Here is a 25,293-nt window from a genome sequence, read left to right as displayed (position 1 = left end):
GTCAGAAATGTATATTTGTGAATGTGGAGATGTTATATTGGTTTCACTGGTAAAAATAAATCACTGAAATGGGTATATATTTGTTTTTTGTTAAGTTGCCTAATAATTATGCACAGTAATAGTCACCTGCACACACAGATATCCCCCTAAAATAGCTAAAACTAAAAACAAACTAAAAACTACTTCCAAAAACATTCAGCTTTGATATTAATGAGTTTTTTGGGTTCATTGAGAACATGGTTGTTGTTCAATAATAAAATTATTCCTCAAAAATACAACTTGCCTAATAATTCTGCACTCCCTGTATATTGGCAAAAGTCTTGACTCGCCCATTCAAATCATTGAATTCAGGTGTTGCAATCACTTCCATGAGCAGAGGTGTATAAAATCAAACACCTCTGCATGCAGACTGCTCAGTGAATTCCAGCATGGTGCCGTCATAGGATGCCACCTGTGCAAAAGTCCAGTCGTGACATTTCCTCATTCCTAAATATTCCACAGTCAGTTGTTCATGCTGCCAGTGGAGTCCAGAGCAGTGGAGACATGTTCTCTGGAATAATGAATCTGTTTGCCAGTCTGAGTCAGGGTTTGGTGGTTGCCAGACAAAAGGTTGTTTTTTTTTTTAATACTTCAGCATACCAAGACATCTTGGACATTTTCATGCTCCCAACTTTGTGGGAACAGTTTGGGAATGGCCCCTTGTTGTCCCAACATGACTGCGCACCAAAGCCAGGTCCATAAAGACATGGATGAGCGAGCTTGGTGTGGACGAACTTGACTGGCCTGCGCAGAGTCCTGACCTCAACCTGATACAGGCCAGGCCTTCTCGTCCAACATCAGTGTCTGAACTCACAAATGCACTTCTGGAAGAATGGTGAAAAATTCCCATAAACACTCCCAAACCTTCCATTAAACTCTATGGATTAAGAATGGGATGTCAGTCAAGTTCATATATGTGTTTGAAGGCAGATGAGTGAATACTTTTGGCATATAGCTTAAACATACAGTGTATATATAAACAGGTTTCACTATTTTGTGAGCCTTGTTCTATAATTTATCTCCAACCATTTTGATCTTTTGGCAAGGACAGCTCTAATACCACTTTCATGTATTCAGCAAATCGCAGTGTGTCAGCTCGGCTTAGCACACAGACTCCAACAATGTGCAAATGGAACCAAAGCCAAACCCTCAGCAATAACAAAATCAAAAAATCCCCCTAAGCTCCGTAACTAAAACATTACAGCTGGTTTTGTTTATTCTGCACAAAAATCCTTTTTTACGGTTAAAATCATCACTTTCAGATTGGATTGAAGACATCCAAACTTTGGAGTGCATTTGATTATTATCAGATATAAAACACAATACCAAACATTTGGGGCAAACTGCTTTTAATTTGCAACATGAAGCAGACAAGCCTGCCGACAAAGCCTTTTACAACTTACAGCAGTTACACAGCTGAGCTCGGGACAGAAGAGAGAAGCCAGAGCAGGTTAGAAACACCAGGAGAAAATCTTACAGCTGCTGTTCTTTAATATCAAAAGCAGAAAAAAATGCACTTTTAGAAATCACAGTCACAACATTAGCAGAGCCGGCGCTCACAGGTCGGGCAGCAGAGCATCTGAGGTCAGTGAAGGAAGCAAACGGACAAAACGACCTGAGTGAACGAGCAGAGAGCCTGAAGTCACATCACAAAGCCTCTGCACGTTCACCTGCAGGGACACCAAAGGTTGTGTTTTATATTTGTGCCGTCAGTCAAACAAAAGCCATTTACCATTTCCTCTGGTGGTGATTGTTTACTTTGTAAGCATTTATAGGCTTAAAGACAATCACGTGTTTTACAAGTAGCCATAACTGATCTTCAATGAGAAAAAGAAAATATATGTAGACCACCTCGTCTCTGGAACACCTGATGTGTTTGGTTAATGTCAGATTCAAGTGATATGTTTAACACAAGTTTACACAGTAGATGCACTTTTTCTAACAGCTTCAAGTTCGTTGATGCCAACATCTGCTTAACTTTGACCTCTTTTCCATCAATGTAGAAGAAACTGAACATTTTCACAGGAAATATAACGGTGGCAAGACTGCATGCTTCAACTGCCAATGACTGGTTAAATTAACCACCAGAAACCATATTAGTGTCTTCGTCTTTGTGAGCAGTAATGATGTTTTTCTTCCTCTGATCATCTCCTGATTACTCCTCAAACAGCATAAATGGCACACCCTGTGTCAGATTTGTCAGTTGAATGTGTTATCTACACCCACATCTGCTGCATATCTGCAAGCTGCTTTGGAACCCACTCTACCCCAGCTCCTCCTGACTGAATCAAGTCTGATGTTACAGACACTCTGGCTTTCCATCTATGCCTACAGAAGAGTGAGGAGGTCCCAGAAGTATGAAAACCAAATAAAAACAAATGCAGATGAAAATAACAAATCTCATTTCTGCTCTAATGGCCAGGACTTAAAGACAAATTTATGCTGTCTTCTGTCTTCTTCATCTTGGCCCCCAAAACCTGAAAAAGCCTGACTTTGCTTTTTTTTAAAGACAATGTAACACATAACCCAAATCTTTTCCCATGATTGTCCTTCAAAAATCAAAAACTAATCAGATTCAAACATTTACAGACACAATATTTCTGCAAAGCACATTTCTAAGAACTTTGAGAATTTTCCCTTTTATTTGATTATTCTTTTATATTTTTCTGTTTCTATATGTTCTCATGACTTCCTCTGTCATATGACCTTTCACTGTGGAAACTGTGTCAGATGTCTGGGTCGCGTAGAAACTTTCGCCATCCGTGTCAGACAAAACGACAGAATAGTCAAAGCTGCTTTTACTCCTACGCTCTCAGACAGTCAATCACCCAGATGCCCTGAAAGCTCAAGCCTTAGATATGTGTACATTTCTCAGACCAACAAGGGAGTCGGTCATCAAACTGTCAGCCAAATCACTCAGACGTATACTGAGTTTTTTCTTTTTTCATGGCTCAATCTGATCTCTGGAAAGTGAATGCAGTAAGTCACTGCCTCTTCCATCAGTAATCCCTCAATAAAGTCACCATGTGTTGATTTTACTGTAAATCAATTGTAGAAGCGATATTAGAAATTCCCAGTAAATGGAGAGAAGGAGGAGCTGTCAGTATCTTGAATCAGAAAGCAATAAGATATTAGACTCAAACAAAGACTCGTGGAACACGTAGACGGATTTGCAGCTTCTTGTCAGCAGCGAGTTATACCCAAGAGCATTAAATCTGCTTAGAGTGCAGATAAAGTTTGTTCTGGTGATGAGCTGCACTGTGCAGCAGCCACAGCGACTGTGGTTCAAGCTCTCTTAATCTCAGCTCAACATTTCAAATGTACGTTGGCTGTAAAAGTCAAAAACGCAGACAAAAGATTAATCTCTGGACTCTGCGTTACAAATAATGTCGTGGGCAAACTGAAAGCAGAGAACCAATCAGAGTAAACACCTACAGGAGCACGGGCGCCATCAGCACAAACTGGAGGTGCAGAGTTGTTGCATGACTCTGACACATCAGCCGATGGAAACACTGTCACAGCTTTAACACCCGCTAAATCCTTTCCCTTCACTATTGCTGATCACACTGATGGCCCACAACATCTGTCCAGTTCTGCTCGCCCTCGAACAACAGGGACAAATGGGGACGGGTCAGGGACACCGGGAGGGGCTGAGGGACAGCAAAGTCAGCTGAGACACAACAGAGTGGCGAGACGTGCTAATGCTGCAACGTAGCAGCCCCGCAAGAAGGAAGCGGGAATTAGAGCACGACCTTCCAATGCTGTTGATATTCTGCATTATGATGTCACCTCAGGGTTCAGGTTAGAGACATAAAGAATAAAACTGAATTTTGTTTAATGTTTTCTTGTTTCTCTTGTTGAGCTAGGGGCCATAAACACACAATCACATCTACAATATGCGTAGAAAAGATTGACTTAGCCACCTCACTTAAAGGTGCAAACTCACATTCTGAAGCCTTAAATGAAGCATCGCAGCAGTCTCTGTGCAGGCGGAGCCAGAAGTGCAGAAGTGCATGCACAAGTGTGCTTGATTAACAAGGTGCACCTGGAAACTGGAGGAGACTCTTAGAAGGACATTTCAGATTAAAAGCTGCACAACTAAATCACAAATTTTTTTTTGTCAGATAACTTCACTGGAAATTCTTTGAAAGGCACCAACAGCACAGGCGAGAGGTCTGGCTCAGTGACTCCCAATTACTGGAAGTGAAACCAGCATCAAAGCAGTCGAGCCAATAATTATCCCCAAATAACGTTTAAAAGTCTTCATCCCATGCAGAGCACCTCTCAGGGGGGCAAACAAGAGACCAAGACAGTCTTTTGTGGCAGGCTTTAAACATACACAAACATCTGCTGTTAAGTGGGCCATTTAATCACAGTCTACAAGCACTCAAACAGAAGAAGAACTGCAGCATTGGCTTCATTTTTCATCTGCAGAGGTTTTGTGTGTGTGTGTGTGTGTGTGTGTGTGTGTGTGTGTGTGTGTGTGTGTTAGGGTGGAAAAAAGCAACCATGAAGCACCCAGGGGGTTGTGTTGATGCATGCTCAATCATCCAGGTAAGTAAATCCCATAAAAGCTGATTCTGTTCATCTGGACGTTTTTAGTGGGAGAAAGGTTTCGTCATCATCCAGGTGACTTCTTCAGTCTCAGCTGACTGCAGGTTTCCCCAGCCTTATATTTGCATAATGACTGAAACTAGCACCACTATGTCCAGATGAACAGAATCAACTGTTTGGGACTCCCAGATGGTCGTGGTGTACAGTATATGTGTAACTTTAGTCTAAGGTAAAAAGGATTCCAATAGGAAGAGTTTGTCTGGACTCCAAGTTGTAGCATTGGCTGTTGCCCACAATAATTATAGTCTTTGAGCTTCACCTGCCTATGTTAAAGAGATGATTTCACTGTAGCAGAGGCCGACTGACAGGCACAAACATCTCCGTCACATGGGATGACGGGTTATAGTTCCTATAGCTGGGGGTAAGAATAGAAAGTTGAGAGCATACGTGCCCGTGTGGTTGTGGCTCCTACAGTGTCACTAGCCTAACAGGCTGTCCCATAAGAGGGACAAAACGTATGCAACGACACCCAGCAGCTGTTCCCTTATCTCTCCCTGGAGTTAAGAAATTCACGTCTCAATAAAATGTAAAATGAGTTCTTAAACAAGAATTCTTTGGCATCACTTTGGTTTTAGAGTTGGCTGGTTCCTGGACGCCTCATCTGTGGCAACAATAACTAATGAAGCCACATGACATAAATATTAAACAGATGTTAAAGCAAAGCAACAGAAACAGCAGTCCTTTAAGAGCTCAGTGGTTCCAGCCTGTATTAAATAAAGACAGTGAGCTTTAAAACTCTGTTGTTGATTTAAGATTTTCAGGCTTCTAAAGCAGGAAAAGATGATGACTTTAAAGCATCAAATTAGGACCCAGCCTGGCACTGACTACTTGCTTTTTTGGAGCTGTGGCGTCCAGTCGAAGCATTGCTGCCAGGGAGGATGTGACAGCTGGCACAAAGGAGAGAATGAGGCGACCGAAGAGAGAGCAAATGAGACCGTAAAAGTCTCCGCTGTAGACAAAGTGGGTGAAAAAAGGAGAGTAAATCTTCTTAAGAGCATCAGATGCTGCCGCCCTCCCCACCCCGCCCGCCTGTCCTCGATACGGGCCAAGCCGCTGAAGTTAGCGTCAGCTCAGCACTCTCTTCATTCATTCACTCATAATCTGTCCTGAAATGCACATGAATGGAGGTCAGCAGTTACAGCTCATCGAGGCAAACAGGACTAGTGAAAGTGAGATAACGCACACTATCCCAATTCATTCAGTTTGCTGACTCCGTGCTCGGAGTACGTTTCTGTCTCTGTGATCTAAATGCTCCTGATGGCAAAACTTTAATCCATCTGTTGGTTTCCAGGTGAGAGATGCGGCATTATTCTTTGAAAAGACTGATGATAAGTGGGTAAAAATGATAAGACAGTTATTTAAATATGGACAGTAAGGAGCTTAAAGGACAGGTGTTGATTATTATTGAACTTTTCTTGTATCGTTTTAGATGCAGAACAAAATCATTCATTTTAACCTGAAAGTTATTGGCGCACATATATAACCACACTGAGACACGTTACATGGTGACAAACAGAATATGAAGACTGAAAGTCATGTGAAGGCACCGCCATACAAAAAAATTGGGATCCTCTGTTTGGCGATTGGAATTCTTTGGTTACTTAAAATTAAATGACAGAGTTACTGATGATGTTAAACAGGATGCACTCATTAAGCAGCTCTGTCACCAACCCCCTGGTCTCTATTAGGAACACTGTGTTGGAAAAGCTTAAGAAAACCAGCAGAGTGACTTAAATCAAGACAGGTTTCCCCTGTGGGGTGGGAGTGGGGGGGTGAAACACTGACAGTGGGGTCAGACTCAGGGTTTCCCCTTCAGTCACGGCCAATAAACGGCACAGGCTCCAAGCACATATAATGCAAAAAAAAATATTATCAACACAGTAAAAATTTCAAATAAATATTTGCATAAATAGATGATATGAAAAAGGACACACGGCTGGCATGAAACATCAAAGCACACACGCCGCACGCCGTCTTTGATCAAAATAATTAATACTCGTGTCAGAAGGTTTAAACAGGTGTGAATCATAAAGACCTCTGAGCCACATGTGATCAGGATCGATGAGCACTCGCTCTGAACTCTGAGAAGGAAAACAGGATAAAAATAAAGTTCTAAGCTGAACCTTTGTGATCTCCAGGATTTCACTGGCTTGTTTATGGTCCCGTCTTCAGCACTCATCACTGTGGAGATTTCTCAGAAATCTGCTGAGCTCGCGGCAGAGATGAGACATGGGCTTTATTCAGACAGCAGGCAAATCAGATTTGTTTCTCAAATAGGACCTTTAGGACTGCGCTGTTATTTGCAAGTGATCAGATCGGATTTGTGTGCCCAGACATCACCAGACCATCTGTAAGAGTCGCTGCAGCAACAGCGCAGGCGTCAGTAAATACATCGCTACCATTTGTCTTCTAGCTCCGACTCCCTAGACGCCCCCTCCCTAAGTGCCAGCGGCAGTTCTCTCATCATCTCATCTCATATGGATAGAATGTGGGTTTGTGGAAAAGGGAGTGAAAAATGAGCTGGAAGTAAATTGGCAGCAGGTTATAAATGTTGTATAGCTCCGTAGCACCACAGGTGGTCCAAACAACTCTCCCCGGTGCCCGTTTGGATGCTTTAATCCTTTTTATGTGTTGACAGAGTATGATGGAGGTTATAGAGACGAGTGTATGAAAAGATGCAACAATGCAAAGAATGTAAACATGGCTGCTTCTTCATGGGGTGTCAAAAACCCCTGGAAGTCACTGGCACGAATGAAGCACGAGGGTGAGGAAATTATCATCAAAAGCCTCTGTGTGTTGGGACTTTATGACAACGCTGGATCAAAATTAGGATTCTGCTAGTCTGTCTTCACAAACTGAGAACTCCTAGATGACATTTAAGAGCTCCATGTTTGTTTCTTTGCACTGTTCAGGGTTTAGGAAACAGTTCAACCGAGTGACAAGAGCATAGACGGCACATTTACTAAGAAACATTTCAAATAATATAGAGAAACCTTTTACATTTTAATTTCTTGTACTGTATCCTTCATCAGGAAACAAATCCTTCATACTGATGTCACTTAATGACTGCCTGACAACAAAATGTTGGCGAGGACCATCGATCATTCATCAGCTCGTAAAATCTACTGCAGCATTTCGGATTTCATCTGTTTATGTCCCTCACTGACCGACACTTTGCAGCCTCCGGCCGCTGCTTTCACATTTTCTCGCTGCGACATCACACAATGATGTCATAGAGTCTGCCGACCCGGCCCAGCCACTCGCGCAGGGCCTGGCGAACGCGGGCGTCGGTCACGTGGCAGGAGAGCTGGCTGAGGCAGGGGTAGAGCGCCGGCTGGAGCGCAAGGAACGAGGAGTCCGACAGCAAGAGGACCTGGTTCAGGAGGGTCAGGACCATGTTGGTCCACGCCTGCAGAGGGAGGAACACAGACATCAGTTCACAAGCAGATGCAGACCTCACTTTTACCTAACTCTTTATACGAGAGGATCTAAACAGGGGACCTTCAAACGTGTGGGGACCAGGATTTTGGTCCCCATGAGAGCTGTTGGTCCCCACAAGTATAGTAAACTTCACATTTTTGGTCCCCACAAAGATATGAATACATGGGCGCACACACACACACACACACACACACACACACACACACACACACACACTCGCCTGTATCTGAGCCTCGGAGTCTCTCAGCGAGATGCTGTGGGAGCTGATGGTGGACCCTGACCGCGGCCTTTTCTCCTGCCTCAGCACCTCCGGCCCCGCACTAACCGAGTGCCTCAGAGAGGGCCCCTGTTGGTCCACCAGCTGCTGGGGCCTCTGCGGGGGCCTCTGCGGCTCTACTGGGCCCCTTCTCTCCCCGATGCCGCCGCCTCCTCCTGCTGCCGCCGCCCGGCCCTGCTCTTTCATGAACAGGTTGACGTGGCTTTGCTGCGGCTGCTGCTGCTGCTGTTTCCTGCGTTTATACTCCATCATCAGCTTGCTGATCGTTCTGTCCGTGGCGATGGTGTATAGCTTGTTTCCAGCACTTTCCCACCATTCCTTTCTCCTTCCCGTACCAGCACTGCCAGGAATCCCTCCAACCGAGCTGCTTGTTATGTTGGAGTCCCTCCGTTCACATCCAGTCCGGAACTGACTGGACAGACTGCCTGTGCAGCTGTGGAGAGAGGAGAGTGGCAGGTTTTACGTGACGGGTGACTAAACAGCCTTCATAAAGCACACATTAATATGCGTGATCTCCAACCTGAATCCTGGACTTGGCGTCGGTGTGTCCCCCGGTGATGCTGAGCTCACGTCTGTCGTCTGACACCTGTACCCGCCTTCCTCTGAGGGCGTCTCCCTCGCTGAAAGCCCGCCTGCTGAGGTCGGGGTCGAAGTCTCGGACTGGAAGAGAGGCAGGAAGAACACATGGTCTCCTCCTGCACTTCCCCTCAGCAGAGCGGTCTCTTCCAGCGTGCTCTCCAGGTCGCGGTGCATCTGAATGTAGCTGTTGCACAGATCCACGCACAGCTTGTAGAGCCGCTTGACCAGCCAGGCCCAGTCGGCGCTCCCCAGCGGCTGCACACTGAGCGAGGGGACTGGAGCTCGCCACGGGTGGCGCTTATCCCGGCCGCGAGGGGGGCTGACCTGCCAGACAAGACACAAATATCACGAGGAGGGTCAAAAGTTTAGAAAAGCCTCTGAGATTTGAAGAGAAAAAAAAATACTAATGGATAAAAAGAGCAGCAGCACGACTAATCCAAGGAAATCTTTTGTTTTTGCCGCTGCTTTAATTCTAGATTGAGGTCACCTGTCAACCCCTCTGAGTGGCCTCTCATCACTTTTGAGTGTTTTACGATTCTTTACACAAGCTGTGTGTGTGTGTGTGTGTGTGTGTGTGTGTGTGTACCTGTTTACACATCTTTGTGGGGACCAACAGTCACTCGTGAGGACAAAAGTGTCCCCACGAATTTGAAGGCATTTTTGAGACTCGAGATGTGATTTTAGTGTCAGGGTTACAGTTGGGTTATGGTTAGGTTTAGGCTCAGGGTTAGGCATTCATTTTTGATGGTTAGGGTAAGGGGCTAGGGAAAGCATTATGTCAATTAGATGTCCCCAAAAGATATGAATACCCGACATGTGTGTGTGTGTGTGCATGTGTTACCTGTGCGGTTTCTTCAAATATGTCTTCATCCTCCGAGGAGGCGGAACCAGGATGAGAGGAGTCTGAGCTCCCCTCCTCTTCCTCGTACAGGATCCTCTTCACCTGAACACGGCGACAAGTTCAGATGTCAAACAGATAACTGACAGCTAGTGACGAGCTCGTCTGTTAGCGGTGACGACAGTTATCACCAGTGATTCTGTGATTGCTGAGAGGTTAATATGACTGCTGTGTCTGGTTGGTAAAATATGCAGAACATTAGAATAAAAATTAATAAATGAAATGAAAATGTTAATTCATTATTTTTGTGAACATCGTTCCTCCAGACATATCAAATACCTGCTCCGCGCTTCTTTCAATCGACCTACCAGACACACAAAAGTTCAGTTTTAAATCTGGAGCTGTACATTTAAATAAACTCAATCCCAGCAAAAGAAAATCTTAGAAATCAAGAAACATTGTATAAGTGAAGATGTGTTCCTGCACAGTGAAAAATCGTTTCATGAACATTCATCCAAGACATGTTTCAAAAAAAGTTCCAAAATAAAAGCTGGGTAGGCGTCCAGCTCGCTGCCTGCTCAGCTCCGCTCCTCCCATGCAGCACGCCATGACACAGAAGTTAAATTCAGCTCTACATCAGTGGTTTAAATGTTATTTACAGTTTATGGTTACAAAATGTGTTTATGAAATGACTGTCAGTGAATCAAAAACAACTTGTGCATTTGGCTCCTTTAGAAGTGATATGATCAACAGGGCAGTGTGATGGCCTGACTGGTGTTGGTCGTTTTGCTGGGTGTGCATCTAAACCTTCTGGTCCAACTTTTCACCAGTTACCTTCTAACTGTGTGCGTTTGATGCTAAGCAGCAGCACGAGGTGGGATAATGAAAAACAGTTTCCTGCTCCTGCAGTGAGAGTGACCTGGAACAGTGAGCTGAGCTGTGAAACGATAAGCTCAAATAAGTGATAAGGCTTTGTAGAGCTGAGTGGAAGTGACCACTCGGGTGATAACTCTCTGTGGCTTTTACAATAACAAAAAATTGTTCCAAATCATCTGAACGCATTAGCGATGCTCTAGAAGTGACAGCAGGTCCCTGTAAAACTCTAAAAGAGCTGCAGTGTGGTTGCTAATTGTTGGCTACTTCTAAGCTACAAAAGCCTGGAACAATGTTTCTGCCCCTCAGTATGTAGATCTGGATGTGCAGGATTAGCAGTGTGACAAAAACATAGAAGAACATTATTAACTTGACTGGTTTCCACCTGCTGTGCAGTCATGCTGTCTGCCTGGCTCAGTATGGCACACAGCAGGGCCTGGAAGTACAGGCTGAAGCTCATGGCTGACTGACGGTAAAGATTGGCTGCTCCACAAACACCCGACACCTTCATCAGCAGGTACTTCAGACCCGGCCGAGTGTCAAAGTCCCGCGCCGTCCTGCACACAACAGATTTTTCAGCCGCATTTGAAGCTGATTGACATTATTATAAAACGCATGAATATAAAATAACTTGTTTTGTTTCTATGTTTGGAAACTAGCAGGATTCAGTATCAACACTATACTGCCATCTGCATATGTGACATGTTTTGCTGCAGTAACCTGTACGAGTCCAGCAGCAGATCCAGAATTATGGCTAAATTCGTCATAGAGATGTAGCGCAGGAAGCCTGCTGTGGGTTTACTGGGGTCAGAGGTCACAGGTGTGACCCTTTCGTGACCTTCAGGCTGCTTGACAAACTCTTCTAGCAGGATGTCAGAGAGGTTTTGGAGCAGAACCTGGTGGGACAGCAGGCTCACCACGATGGTCCGGAATGGGATCCTGCACATCAGTCGAATCACATACATTCAGTTATTTATTTAAAAAAGAATTTTTCATAATAAAGAAATATTTTCACTGAACAAATGGATGCATTTCTAGGTGTGAAAGGTGAAGCCTTTAATGTGTATTCTTAGAAAAAGCCAGCAGAGGGAGACTCTTAAATTAGTTGCATCGACTAGACGTCTATAGAAAAACTGTCCTCGTGTCTCTCGCTTCACGCGCTCAGAAAACACTTGCCTGATGAATTTATAGTCGCAGTCACCAGTTTCAGTTTTTATTGATAATAACTTTGTTATTTTGTAAAATTTTGATCCCAGCAATGTTAAAGCAGGGTGTGCTTTAGTGTGGCCCTGCACTGCATGGAGTGTCTCTCAGTTTTAAAGTCAGACCTGCTCGTGACATTTATAAACTATTCTGATTGTGACTGTTTACATTTGGTTACAAAAAGCTAACATGGTGACATCACAGGCTTCAAAAACAGGCTTTGCAAACCAGCGGGTGATGTCATGGTTCATTTATCTGTTGTAGCATCACTGTAATGTTAAACAAATAAATAAAGACTAAAGGATAAACATGCAGGTGCAACACGTAAATGACAGAGCTGCACAATATACAACATCACAGCTCAGCTGTGGTGTAACGTCTGTGAAAAAGTGGAAATGTACAAAGAGAGCTTCTTTTTGTTCTTAGCCATCTGCACTCAGTCAGCTTCTCTCTTGCAGCTGCATCACTGATACTAGTTTGAGTGCTGAATTAATTATAATATTATCTTCTCAGGAACTGCATATTTGTCTGTACATTGTGCAGCTCTAGAGGATCATTTCAAATTAACATTGGCGATCATGCTGTCCATGCCTCGTGTGGGCATTTGTCACACTTTTAAATGGTTGTTGATGAACACACAGAGAACAGCCTTACCCAATTTTCCTTTAACACAGCAGCAGAAAGACAAGCAAAAAGAGTTAGTGGGCTTCAGAGAGCACATTTCCCCCAAAGTCACTGACAGAGCACACACATGGAGTTGGCACATAAGAGGACAGACCACAGCAGGAGGCACATTTAAACCTAAATCTAACTGAAAACACGCGGCACCTTCAGAGCCTTGTTAAGAAATGTAAACCAATCAGACGAGCAACACCCATGTGATCAGAGCTCTGGAGCGGGGGGTGGCAGTTTTAGAATTGCCCAAATCTGAGACTGTGTGTTTGTGCATTTGATGTGCACCTCTTCTGAGCGTGTCCATTGGACTGCTGGTCAGACGGCAGCTCGATGATGAGGACGCAGGACTGAGCGTGCTCAAAGCCTTCCTTGTTGTTGGGTGTCTTAGGGGAGCACTGAGTGTCCAACATAAAGACCTGGGATAGAAACAGGACATGTGGACAAGCTCGGGTCAGACAGTTAAAACCACAGGACAGCCTTAAAAAAAGATTACCCATACACTTGTGTTTATATTCATTTACCACGATGGATCTCTGAAGTATTAAGTGATAAAATACACGTTTATGTACAACTTCAGCTTCAGGATCTGTAATATAATCCCTGACATTTCAAACTCCAGGATGATGGGAGATTTTTTTCCTGTCTGGACTCTTGATTGGAGGTCGAAGCCACAGCGAAGCCACGTGAAGTGACACTGACCTGCTGGGCCATAGCTTTGATCCTCCAGTACTCGGCCTCGGCTGACGGTGAGTGAGAAGGAGCCGCCACCTTCACCTCGCAGGCGTCTCCAGAAAAGCTGTCCGAGCCGCTGTGAAAACACGCCAGAAGGTTCTGCAGAGAGAAAAGAGGGAACACTGGTGTGCGTTAAATGGGAAACACAGACTTTGTCTCCCTGAATATCGCTGATGCGCTTTCAGAAAGCGTAGAAGGACCCTCTGGCTCATTGGAAGTGAAATCTGCTGAATCAGGTTTGAAACCAGAAGAAGATCCGTCAGAAAGTTCATTCTTCTACTGGAATACTGTGGAAGAGACTACAGCACACTATTCCTGAAACTCCTTCCTAATAGCATATCTGAAAAGGATATTTGATATTTGTCTCGCTTTTAGGGCCGATGTGTAAACCACAGCTTTGGCTGGCTGAATGAGGATGAACCTTTCAGTCTGTGTGTTTAATCAAGGAGCACAGCTTCTATTGTTTATAGGAAATATTATACTGTTTCCTTCATACACCAGTCAGGTTTTGTGTTATATGGTATAATTTCAGGTGACAGTCGGTCTCTGAATGACATGTATGGCCAGCGTTTCCATCTTGATGATTACATTACATCAGCTGTGACCTGAATGCTTTTTAACAAAAGCAGCTTTTCTATAAAGCCAGTCAAAGGCCATGTGTTCATATGTCTGAGAGCATAAGCTACATATTAAGGACTGATGTCTACATAGTATAAGCTGCATGTTAACAACTGTCCTACAAACATAATACGATTCTGTGCATTTTTCAGGATTTCATTTATAGTCACATATGTTTAAATGTCTGAAACATCTCTGCTCATTCTTCAATATTTCTGTAAGACGGGACAGAAATGAAAGAAGTTTTAACTGAGGTTAAAAACAACGTTGAGCAGCAAAGTGCACGTTTTACAAAGACGTGGAGCCCTCTGGTTGTTTCAGAGTTAATGATTTGTATGAACCTGAGCCAACGAGATCAGCTGCACTTGTTTTCAGTGTGCTGTTATACGTGTGATATCATGGAAAAATTGTCATTTTTTCACACTGGATTTCAAATCAAACAGACAAACTATGATTGAACTGACAGGTTCACATTTTATTCAAGGGCTTGAACGAACGTATTGCATCAGCTGACGAGGAACTACAGACACCGAAGTACTTCAGGAGGTCACAGCTCCATATGTGACATTAGCAACATGCTTTAAGATGTCTGTGCTTCAGCAAATATTGTTATATAAAGGGCTATTAGACCTAAATACATAAAGCGCATTGCTCAGCATGATAATGTTAAAACCCATCACAAAGAGTCAATAAGATCCGTTTCTATCCATCCTCTCATTTTCGACTGTTGCGTCATGAGGACAGTGGAGACCTCGCTCTCCCGGCCCAGCTGGACCATTTTTATTTATTTTACTATCCTATATTTTCTGGAAACTTCTTCCTCTAACAGCTGCTCCCTTTAAGGGCCACCACAGTAGATCTCTGCCTCCATCTCCTCCTCCAGCATCCTCCTCTGTCACACCAACCCTCTGCATGTCCTCCGTCATAACTTTTTCTTTTCCTCCTGTTTGGCACATTCAACAACCTTTGTCCAGTATATCCACCCCACACCATCTCAGCCTGACTGACACACACACACACACACACACACGTCGGGTATTCATATCTTTTGGGGACATCTAATTGACATAATGCTTTCCTTAGCCCCTTACCCTAACCTAACCATGACCTAACTGTAACCCTGTCACTAAAAACGCATTTTGAGTCTCATAAATGCCTTCAAACTTTGGGGGACCAGGATTTTGGTCCCCACGAGTATAGTAAACTTCCATTTTTAGTCCCCACAAAGATATGAATACAGGCTCACACGCACACACAGACAGATGTGGCTCTAATCTGTAAAGCTGCTTAGCAGATGTCAGGCAGGCAGCTGGCTCAGAACTACAGGAACACGACATCCAATAACAAAGTGCTCGTCCATGTCACCTCTGCCGAACACTCACGCACACTCGGGGTTAGTGGCGGTTCCCTTGGTAAGTGAAAGGGAACAGCGGGAGTCGGCTCCCCGCTGAGGCTCTAAATCTGCCGGCTCGCACATGCACTCAGCAGGTACTGAACCATCATCAACAAATTAACACAAATTTTTCATTAAAGCTGAGCAGGCTGGCAGATCGTCTTTAACAGGACACTGTATGTTCTGGTAGAACATTTAACGAGTGAAAGGAGGAAACTGATTGTGAGACAAACATCCTGCTCGCATTCAGCTTTCAGTCGTTTCTTTAGACTTCTGTTTAGTTTTTGCGCACTGGCTATTTTTGGAGAGATGACGTAGAGTACACATACCAAACAGGACTGGTATGACTCAAGGAGCGCCTACTGAGCAGGTGAAAGAAGCCATATCGTTCCAACAAAGGGAACTCGTATCAATAATAGAAGCTAGAACGAGCAGAGACATATTGCATTATTAGAAAGTGAAACAGAGAAGACAGTTAAAAAGGAACTATTATTCTCTGTCATATTTATACGTGATATTTAAAAGTTTAAAATAATAAGATCAGTGCAGGTACGAGTCATCACTGGAAGCAAAAAGCTCAGGTTTCAGACTGATCCAGACACTCAGTCACACACTCAGCTCGATGTGTAAAGAAGCACAGAAATCACTAACGTGGTGAGCTCAGGTCCAAAGCTCTGGCTCTGAGAGCAGCAGCCTCACTCACCTGCAAGAGAAAGACAACTTAAAGGTAAGAGGAAGGAAGCTAAATCAGCTGATTTCAGACAGAAGATGAACCGAGGAGCTGCACCGAGCCGATAAGGGAGATCGATAAGGATTAGGTTTAGTTCGCAGAAGTCAACGCTTAAAAAAAGTACCTTTATTGGACATAAGAGCCACACTGTACTTAATTCAAATTATGAGTAAAATCGGTCTTTAAAAGAAACTAAAAGAACATTTAGAAAGAAATCAGTTCAGACTATATTCATCCATGAAAGCTGGGAACATTTGTGCTTTGAATGGTGCCTCATTGTGCAGTAAGTGATAAAGTCTCACTTAAAGAAGAACAGCTAAAAGTGACGGGGATCCAAATAAAACACTAAATTTGAGGTAATTCACACAAAAGAGCTGCAGAATCCAAAAACCAGAGAATATCTAACTGAACCTCTCTGTCAAGGATGGTTGATACCAAAAAGGAAAGGAGAGCAGTTTCCTTCCTGCTCCGAGGAGACAAAGAGTGATCGCTCACAGCTGCAGGACTGTGATGGCGAGTATATAATGTGCACTGGAGGTTAAATGGGGTTATTGGGCCTAATGTGGAATACCAGCACTATGGTATTAACTGCTTTCAGATTACTTCTGTCTGGACAAGCGGCTTCAAACTGGGGATGGATTATGTGGTTTACTGCAGCGGGCTGTCCAGGTCACTTGTATCCAGGTGCTGCACCACCTGACATCTGCATTTCATCACGTACCTTGACCGGCTCTAACGTGGCAGAGAATGCGTCCTGCAGAGCGCAGCAGGCCAACCTCCACATTTCTTCTGTGAACACTGGACCCACTGTGACCAACACGTACCTGGAGAGAGACGCAGAACAACCGTGGACTGATTACACAGAAAATAAACTACGCTTTATTTTTTAACATCTTTTAAATCAATTTCTAAAACACAGCTGACATGGTTTGATTTGACATTTCTGTTGCTGCGAATAAACCGCTCGAGTAGCAAAACTAACAAAGCCTTAGTGTCGCCAAACTTTCTGACCAATCCTCTCGTGGTGTCTAATGCGGTCTTTGAAAGTTTGCAAACCTTTTACAGTAATGTTTGTTTCTGCATAATCAAGATGTAAAACATCACGAGAGAGTCACACAAGTCCAAATGCAGTGACATCAAAGTGTCAGACTGTAAAAACGTCATATTTGTGATTAGTATGGAAACCTCGAGGATTTGAGTGAATGTGAAGATAAAAGTAGAGTAAGTCCATTCGGCTCGAACACTGACAGATGAGAAAAAAAAAAAGAAGAAGAAAAGAGCCACTATCAACTTTCTCGCACAACCTTGGAAAGCGTCCAAAACTCACGATGTGAGTGAGTCTGTATCAGTGATGTAAAGCAGCTGTCACATGTATGGCAGGTGTTGCATGTGCAAACGTGCACTAAGATTATAACTAACAAAACAGAACAAACAGGGTGGCACGCCGCAGAGACGGTGTAGACATCGTCACAGGAGCAGAGGCAGGATTTAAATAACACTGGCCTGCAGCCTCCTGCATCTCCACACAGGAGCAAGCCCTGCAAAAACACCGGGGCTGTAACATCCTCCTTTAACCCTTTGCTAACGGAGTCGTGGCTAACACCGCTAACTCTGGACACGAGCGTGACACTACCGGGATTCCAGCTGCTGCGAGCGGACAGGACAAGAGACAGCGGTAAGAGGAAAGGAGGGGGACTGGCAGTGTTTGTGAATGACAGATGGTGTAACCCCGGGCACATCACTGTGAAAGAACAACTATGCAGCAGAGACATTGAGCTGTTAGCTGTTAGCATGCGTCCGTACTACCTGCCCCGGGAATTCTCGCATGTTATCGCGATAACAGTGTACGTCCCCCCCTCGGCCAACGCGGATGCAGCCTGTGACTCTCTCCACTCTGTGGTCAGCAGACTGCAAACACAATCTCCGAGAGCCCTCCTCATAATATCAGGGGACTTCAATCATGCCTCACTGGACTCCACACTGCCCACCTTCACCCAGTATGTGACCTGCCCAACCAGACATAATAAAACACTGGACTTACTGTATGCCAATGCTGAAGAGGCATACAGTTCATCACCTCTCCCTCCCCTGGGCAGATCTGACCACAACCTGGTGCACCTTGTCCCTGTTTATGAGCCCTTAGTGCGCAGGGAGCCACCAGCCACCCGCACAGTGCAGAGATGGTCGCAGGAGAGCGAGGAGGCGCTTAAGGATTGTTTTGAGTCGACTGTGTGGGAGGTGATCTGTGACGACCACGGAGAGGACATCGACAGCCTTACTACATGCATTACGGACTATATTAATTTCTGTGTGGATAACACCGTACCTACCAGGACTGTACGGTGTTTCTCTAATAACAAACCTTGGATTACCCCAGAAATTAAAGCCGTCCTCAAGCAGAAGAGGAGGGCCTTCAAATCCAAAGACAAAGAGGAGTTGAAAAGGGTGCAGAGAGAGCTGAGGGGACTGATAAGGAATGGGAAGGACAGCTACAGGCAGAAGATGGAGAACCAGCTTCAGCAAAATAACGTTGGTGAAGTCTGGAGAGGCCTCAGAACCATCTCAGGCCACAAACATCAGAACTCTCTGCCTGGGAGGGATGTGAGGTGGGCAAATGAACTGAATTATTTCTTCAACAGATTTGATTCAGCCATGAGGCAGTCTCCAACATCGGCTGCAGACTCACCCACCCCCACTGCTGCTGTTCCACCTCTGACACCTCAGACACTTCACACCTCCTCTATTCACCCTGCTCACTCCTCCCCACCCCCAACAACAGCATCCAATACACAACCAACACAAGGCTCCAGCCTGTCTCTCTCAACCACCCAGGTTAGGAGGGAACTGAGGAGGATTAATGGCAAGAAGGCAGCGGGCCCAGATGGCATCAGCTCGAGGGTCGTCAGGTCCTGCGCTGATCAACTGTGTGGTGTGATGGAGCACCTCTTCAACCTGAGCCTGAGGCTGGGGAGAGTCCCACAGCTCTGGAAAACTTCCTGTGTTGTTCCAGTGCCAAAGACTTCACGCCCCAAGGACCTCAACAGCTACAGGCCGGTGGCTCTGACATCCCACCTGATGAAGACCCTGAGCGGTTGGTCCTGGCTCAGCTCGCGCCTTGTGAGCTCATCACTGGACCCACTTCAGTTTGCCTACCAGCCTGGCATTGGAGCGGATGATGCCGTCATTCACCTCATGCACCGTTCCCTCGCTCACCTGGAGACCGCTGGAAGCACTGTGAGAATCATGTTCTTTGATTTCTCCAGTGCCTTCAACACCATTCTTCCCTCGGTTCTGAAGGACAAGCTGGAGAACTCAGGAGTGGACCATCACCTCACTACCTGGATTTTGGACTACCTCACCGACCGACCGCAGTATGTGAGGACTCAGGGCTATGTGTCGGACAGGGTCGTCTGCAGCACGGGGCCCCACAGGGAGCGGTTCTGGCTCCGTTCCTCTTCACCATCTACACTGCAGACTTCTCCCACAACTCCACCCAGTGCTTCCTGCAGAAGTTCTCTGATGACTCTGCTATAGTCGGCCTCATCACTGATGGGGACGACAAGGAGTACAGAGGACTGACTCAGGACTTTGTGGACTGGTGCCAGCAGAACTACCTCCAGATCAATGCCAGTAAAACCAAGGAGCTGGTGGTAGACTTCCGCAGGCACAAACATCCTCCACTGCAACCACTGAACATCCAAGGTATGGACATTGAGACTGTGGACAGCTACAGGTACCTTGGTGTTCATCTGAACAACAAACTGGACTGGACTCATAACTCAGACGCCCTCTACAGGAAAGGGCAGAGCAGGCTGTACCTGCTGCGGAGACTCAGGTCGTTTGGAGTGGAGGGCCCACTCCTGAAGACCTTCTATGACTCTGTGGTGGCCTCAGCCATCTTTTATGGTGTGGTCTGCTGGGGCGGCAGCATTTCTGCTGGGGACAGGAAGAGACTGAACAGGCTGATCCGAAGGGCCAGCTCTGTTCTAGGATGCCCTCTGGACCCAGTGGAGGTGGTGAGTGACAGGAGAATGGTGGCTAAGCTGTCATCCCTGTTGGACAACATCTCCCACCCCATGCATGAGACTGTGACAGCACTGAGCAGCTCCTTCAGTGGGAGACTGCGGCACCCACGGTGTGGGACGGAGAGATTTCGCAGGTCTTTCCTCCCCACTGCTGTCAGACTCCACAACAAAGACCTTAACTGATCAAACACACACATCCACAAATGTGCAATAACACAAATGTGCAATAATCTTTCTGGCAACCGTTGTATTTTTCACTCTGTTGTATATAACATTTGTATTCTATTTTTATCCTATTGTATATTTTATTCTATTTTATTCTACTGTATATAGTATTCTATTTTTATTCTATTCTGTACAGTTGTGTACTGTATTTATTCTTATTTTATTCTAATTGTCCTTCATAACTTTTGCACTGTCCACTTCCTGCTGTGACAAAACAAATTTCCCACGTGTGGGACTAATAAAGGTTATCTTATCTTATCTTATCTTATCTTATCTTATCTTAAAGCCCACCAAGGAACCAAGTCTGAGCCAGAGGTTATCTTTATACCTTTACATGCTGTTGTGCCATTTTTGGGAGCATTTGCTATACATAAATACAACCGTTATATCCCAAATCAGGTGAAACCTGATCAAGATGGCGCCGAGTATGGCAGCCTCGTCGCGAGCTCCCCCAAGCAACAGCTGTTTTTTGTGTTTAATTTTACTTTTTCTTTATTTTTTCACGAGTAGCACATGTCTCCTTGTGTACGACCGACAAACCTTACTGGACATAAAAGACGGACTTTCTCATCACTTTCCGGAGTTCAAGTTTTGCAACACGGACCCTCCGTTTGCAGACCCCCCATTCATCTCACCTGAGACGCCTTTGTTCTGGGCCCGTGGAGGCCGCAAACGCCGACGCAGAGGGAGAAGATCTGGCGTTCTGGTTCGACTGAGACGGCGCACTAACAGACCACCGTTACCCAGCTTATTACTGGCTAATGTGCAGTCTCTGGAGAACAAGCTGTGCGAGCTTCGGGCACGGATCTCATTCCAGCGAGAGATGCGGGACTGCTGCGTGATCTGCCTCACAGAAACCTGGCTATCGGACAAGGTACCGGACTCCGCAGTACAACTACCGGGGTTCTCTGTGCACCGCGCGGACAGGTCACAGGAGCTTACTGGGAAAAGCAGAGGCGGTGGTGTGTGTTTCATGATCAACAACAGCTGGTGTGATTATGCGAACGTGCACCCGGTCAAATCCTTCTGCTCACCGGACCTGGAGTACCTGATGGTTAAGTGCCGGCCATTCTGGCTACCGAGGGAATTTACAGCAGTGATTATTACGGCTGTTTACATTCCCCCACAAGCCGACACTGACCGAGCACTCAGGGAACTGTACAGCGCGATCAGCAGTGAGGAAACCTCACACCCAGAGGCGGCGTTTATCACGACCGGGGACTTTAATAAGGGTAACCTGAAGAAAGTCTCACCAAAACTCCACCAACACATCCATTTCAACACTCGTGGAGACCGGCTTCTTGACCACTGCTACACCTCTTTCCGGGATGCGTACAAAGCCCTCCCCCGCGCCCCATTCGGCCAATCAGATCACCGCTCCATCCTGCTTCTACCCGCCTACAGGCAGAAGCTGAAACAGGAAGCTCCAACCCTGAGGGCGGTGCATCGTTGGTCGGACCAATCGGAGTCTACGCTGCGGGACTGTTTTGATCACGCGGACTGGGAAATGTTTCACGTGGCTGCTAAAGACATCGATGAATACAGACTCAGTCTGTGGATTTATCAGAAAATGCGTGGAAGATGTCGTCCCATCCAGAACAGTTAAATCCTTCCCAAATCAAAAACCCTGGATTAACGGAGATGTTCGCACGGCGCTAGCGGCACGGAGCACCGCTTTTGCCTCCGCGAACACATCGGACTACAAACACGCACATTACCAACTCCGGAAGACGATCAAAGCAGCCAAACGTGAGTACAGGGACAGGGTGGAGCAACAGTTTGACAACCCTCGGAGTATGTGGCAGGGACTAAACACGATCACAGACTTTAGAGGGAAAACCAGCACACCGCAGACCACGGCCCTCTGTGTGAGGATCTAAACGTATTCTACGCTAGATTCGACACAGCGAACACCAGGAGACCGGACAGTGTGCGCACCGCGGATGACGTCAGTGCGCACACTGTGTCTGAGGAGGATGTGCGGAGGTACTTCAGGAGAGTGAACCCACGCAAAGCTACTGGTCCGGACGGGATTCCCGGCCGCGTCCTCAAGTCATGCGCGGCTCAGCTGGCTGGAGTGTTTACACATATCTTCAACCTTTCCTCTCTCTGTCTGTAGTCCCAGCCTGCTTCAAAATGGCCACCATCGTCCCTGTACCCAAATCCTCCACCATCTCATCATTGAACGACTGGCGACCTGTAGCCCTGACCCCATCGTGAGCAAATGCTTCGAGAAGCTGGTCAGGGACTTCATCTGCTCCGCACTACCCGACTCACTGGACCCTCTACAGTTCGCATACCGCCACAACAGGTCCACTGATGATGCCATAGCCCTGACACTCCATGCTGCCCTGTCACACCTGGAGAAGAGAGACACGTATGTGAGAATGCTGTTTGTAGATTACAGCTCAGCATTCAACACCATCGTTCCTCGAAGCTGGACAGGAAACTGCAGGATCTAGGACTGAGCAGCTCCTCTGCAGCTGGATCCTTAACTTCCTGTCTGACAGACGCCAAGTGGTCAGACTGGGCAGCACCACCTCATCCCCATCACACTGAACACTGGTGCTCCACAGGGGTGTGTACTGAGCCCTCTCCTGTACTCACTCTACACCCACGACTGCACGGCCACTAACAACTCCAACATCATTGTGAAGTTTGCGGACGACACTACAGTGGTGGGTCTTATCACCAACGGTGATGAGACAGCCTACAGGGGGGAGGAGGTCAGCGCCTGACCCACTGGTGTCAAGACAACCATCTCACCCTCAACGTCGCAAAGACAAAGGAGCTGATAGTGGACTTCGGAGGTGCAGAGGAGTACACACCCCATCACCATCAACGGCGCCGCTGTGGAGAGAGTGAGCAGCTTCCGCTTCCTTGGTGTACATCTGGCTGAGGATCTTACGTGGTCAGTACACATAAACAAGACAGTGAAGAAGGCGCAGCAGCGCCTCTTCTTTCTCAGGAGACTGAAAAGATTCGGCATGAGCCCCGCATCCTCAGGACCTTCTATCGCTGTGCCATTGAGAGCATCCTCACTGGATGCATCACCACCTGGTATGGCAACACCACCGCTTACAACCGCAAAGCTCTCCAGAGAGTAGTGCGGTGTGCTGAACGGATAATTGGAGGTGAGCCTCCCTCCAAGACATCTACAGGAAGCGGTGCCTGAGGAAAGCGGGGAGGATCATCAAGGACTCCAGTCACCCCAGCCATAAACTCTTCAGACTACTTCCATCAGGAAGGAGGTTCTGCAGCATCCGGTCCCGTACCAGCAGACTGAGAGACAGCTTTTTCCACCAGGCCATCAGACTGCTGAACACGTCATAGACACCTCACCCTCACTACTGGAACTTCAACATTATGCACTCCATACTGTACATTAATGCCACTGTTTTGCACATACCTACCTCTGTATATTTTATATTTTATATATCTTATTTTATTGTTTACTCTATTTCATTTGTAAAACATGTATATACACACACACACACACACACACACACACACACACACGTAGAAAAACATATTTAGTACACACATTCAGTAATGTATATACCTTTATATATGGTACATATATTTATTACTTTTAGATTAACCATTTTTATTTTGCTTGTTGCACGTTATTGTATTTTGCACAACTCTGTTGCTTGTGAAGCTTGCACACAAGAATTTCACTCGCATGTACTGTACCAGTGTACCTGCACATGTGATGTGACAATAAAGGTGATTTGATTTGATTTGATTTGAAATTTTAATAATATGTATGCATTAAGTCCATAGTAACTACACAAAATGCAAAAAGGTGCAATAAACTGCAAAAAAAATTTGAAAATCATGTTTGTTTGTTTGTTTGTTTGTTTGTTTGTTTTTTTACACATACTCTCGTTACATCCCTCAAAACTGTAAATGCAAAAAAAGTTGCACAAAATAGTTTCCAACCACAGGAAATGTATTTTGAGTTTCTTCATAGTTTCATATTTGAGATACACCAATTTTTATTAACTGAAGGAAAATGAAGAAATATTATTGTGCAAAATTTGCAAAGAAACATGTGCTTCAAAATAAACGATTTCAAACAGTGAAACTTAAGTTCTAAGCCTCCCAGAAACGACACAGAAAGGCATAAAGTCAAACACGACTTTGAAAAACACCAGGAAACCTTTGAAAGGCCCTGTAGGAGAGAAACTACATTTCCCACAAAAAATGACGTCACTTCTGGTTTTTGCTGGTAAAGGCGGACATGTGATAATCCGCACTGATGTTTTTTCCAACGTAGGAAGCGCTATGAACAGCTGATCGGATCGGCAGAGTGTGTTTCTGGATTATAATGTTTTTGTTGTTGCAATCGCTTTTCACGTGATTTTCATACAGAGCCATATGTGGAAGGAAACCAGGACCTGGGACAAGCTGAATGCATGTGATGCAAGTACAACTCATCTGGTTCCAAATGCAAAAAAATGATTGCGCTAGCTTATGTGGATGCAGTTCTACCGGGATTTAAAAACAGTTCCACGAATCGTCCAGCTTTCTTCTAGCTGCACCTTATTTTTAGAAACTTCATCCTTGTTTAGGACGAGCGTCCACCACCGAAGCACTCACTCAGCCAACAATCCACCCAAAACAGAGAAAGACAACCTGAACTGAAAAGACGTTCCACACTTAATTTCACTGTGGCGACAGGTGTGCAACTGCCAGATGTGTGGTCACCTGATGCAGGAACAGCCCACTCTGGAGATGGTCTCTGCAGGTTCAGACACACAAGCCACCAGCAGCTTGAAGAGGTCCTTCAGCATCTGGTTGATCAGTGACTCGTAACCAATATCTGCAGGAAGTGAAGGAAGAAACACACACACACACACACACACACACACACACACACACACACACACACACACACACACACACACACACACACACACAAACAACACCACAACAGAGCCTGTGAGCACACAGGGTGGGGGTGCAGTTTAATCTGACTAAAGAGGAGGACAGTGGAACAACACGAGATCAGTTCTGCTCCATTTC

General features: G+C 45.6%; 1 protein-coding gene across 2 annotated transcripts in view; it reads right to left on the bottom strand.

Moving 5' to 3' along the window:
* Positions 1-1,371: 1,371 nt before the first annotated feature.
* Positions 1,372-25,293, bottom strand: part of arfgef3 (ARFGEF family member 3) — a 59,233-nt gene continuing 35,311 nt past the window's right edge. The window contains exons 32-42 of one of the 2 annotated variants that reach the window (XM_039621784.1): positions 24,976-25,090; positions 16,734-16,836; positions 13,239-13,370; positions 12,825-12,955; positions 12,519-12,527; positions 11,382-11,600; positions 11,047-11,218; positions 9,792-9,893; positions 8,892-9,274; positions 8,315-8,804; positions 1,372-8,062 (exon numbers count right to left, since the gene is read on the bottom strand). In XM_039621784.1, coding sequence (XP_039477718.1) covers positions 7,871-8,062; positions 8,315-8,804; positions 8,892-9,274; positions 9,792-9,893; positions 11,047-11,218; positions 11,382-11,600; positions 12,519-12,527; positions 12,825-12,955; positions 13,239-13,370; positions 16,734-16,836; positions 24,976-25,090 — 2,048 coding nt within the window. In that variant the 3' untranslated portion in view covers positions 1,372-7,870. The remainder of the gene's footprint in view (positions 8,063-8,314; positions 8,805-8,891; positions 9,275-9,791; positions 9,894-11,046; positions 11,219-11,381; positions 11,601-12,518; positions 12,528-12,824; positions 12,956-13,238; positions 13,371-16,733; positions 16,837-24,975; positions 25,091-25,293) is intronic. The other variant, XM_039621785.1, reaches the window with a different exon arrangement.

The sequence above is a fragment of the Oreochromis aureus genome, linkage group 13, assembly GCF_013358895.1.
Source record: "Oreochromis aureus strain Israel breed Guangdong linkage group 13, ZZ_aureus, whole genome shotgun sequence".
Taxonomy (NCBI): Eukaryota; Metazoa; Chordata; class Actinopteri; order Cichliformes; family Cichlidae; genus Oreochromis; species Oreochromis aureus.
The sequence above is the reverse complement of the archived record's forward strand: the minus strand, read 5'-3'. Positions and strand labels throughout refer to the sequence as shown.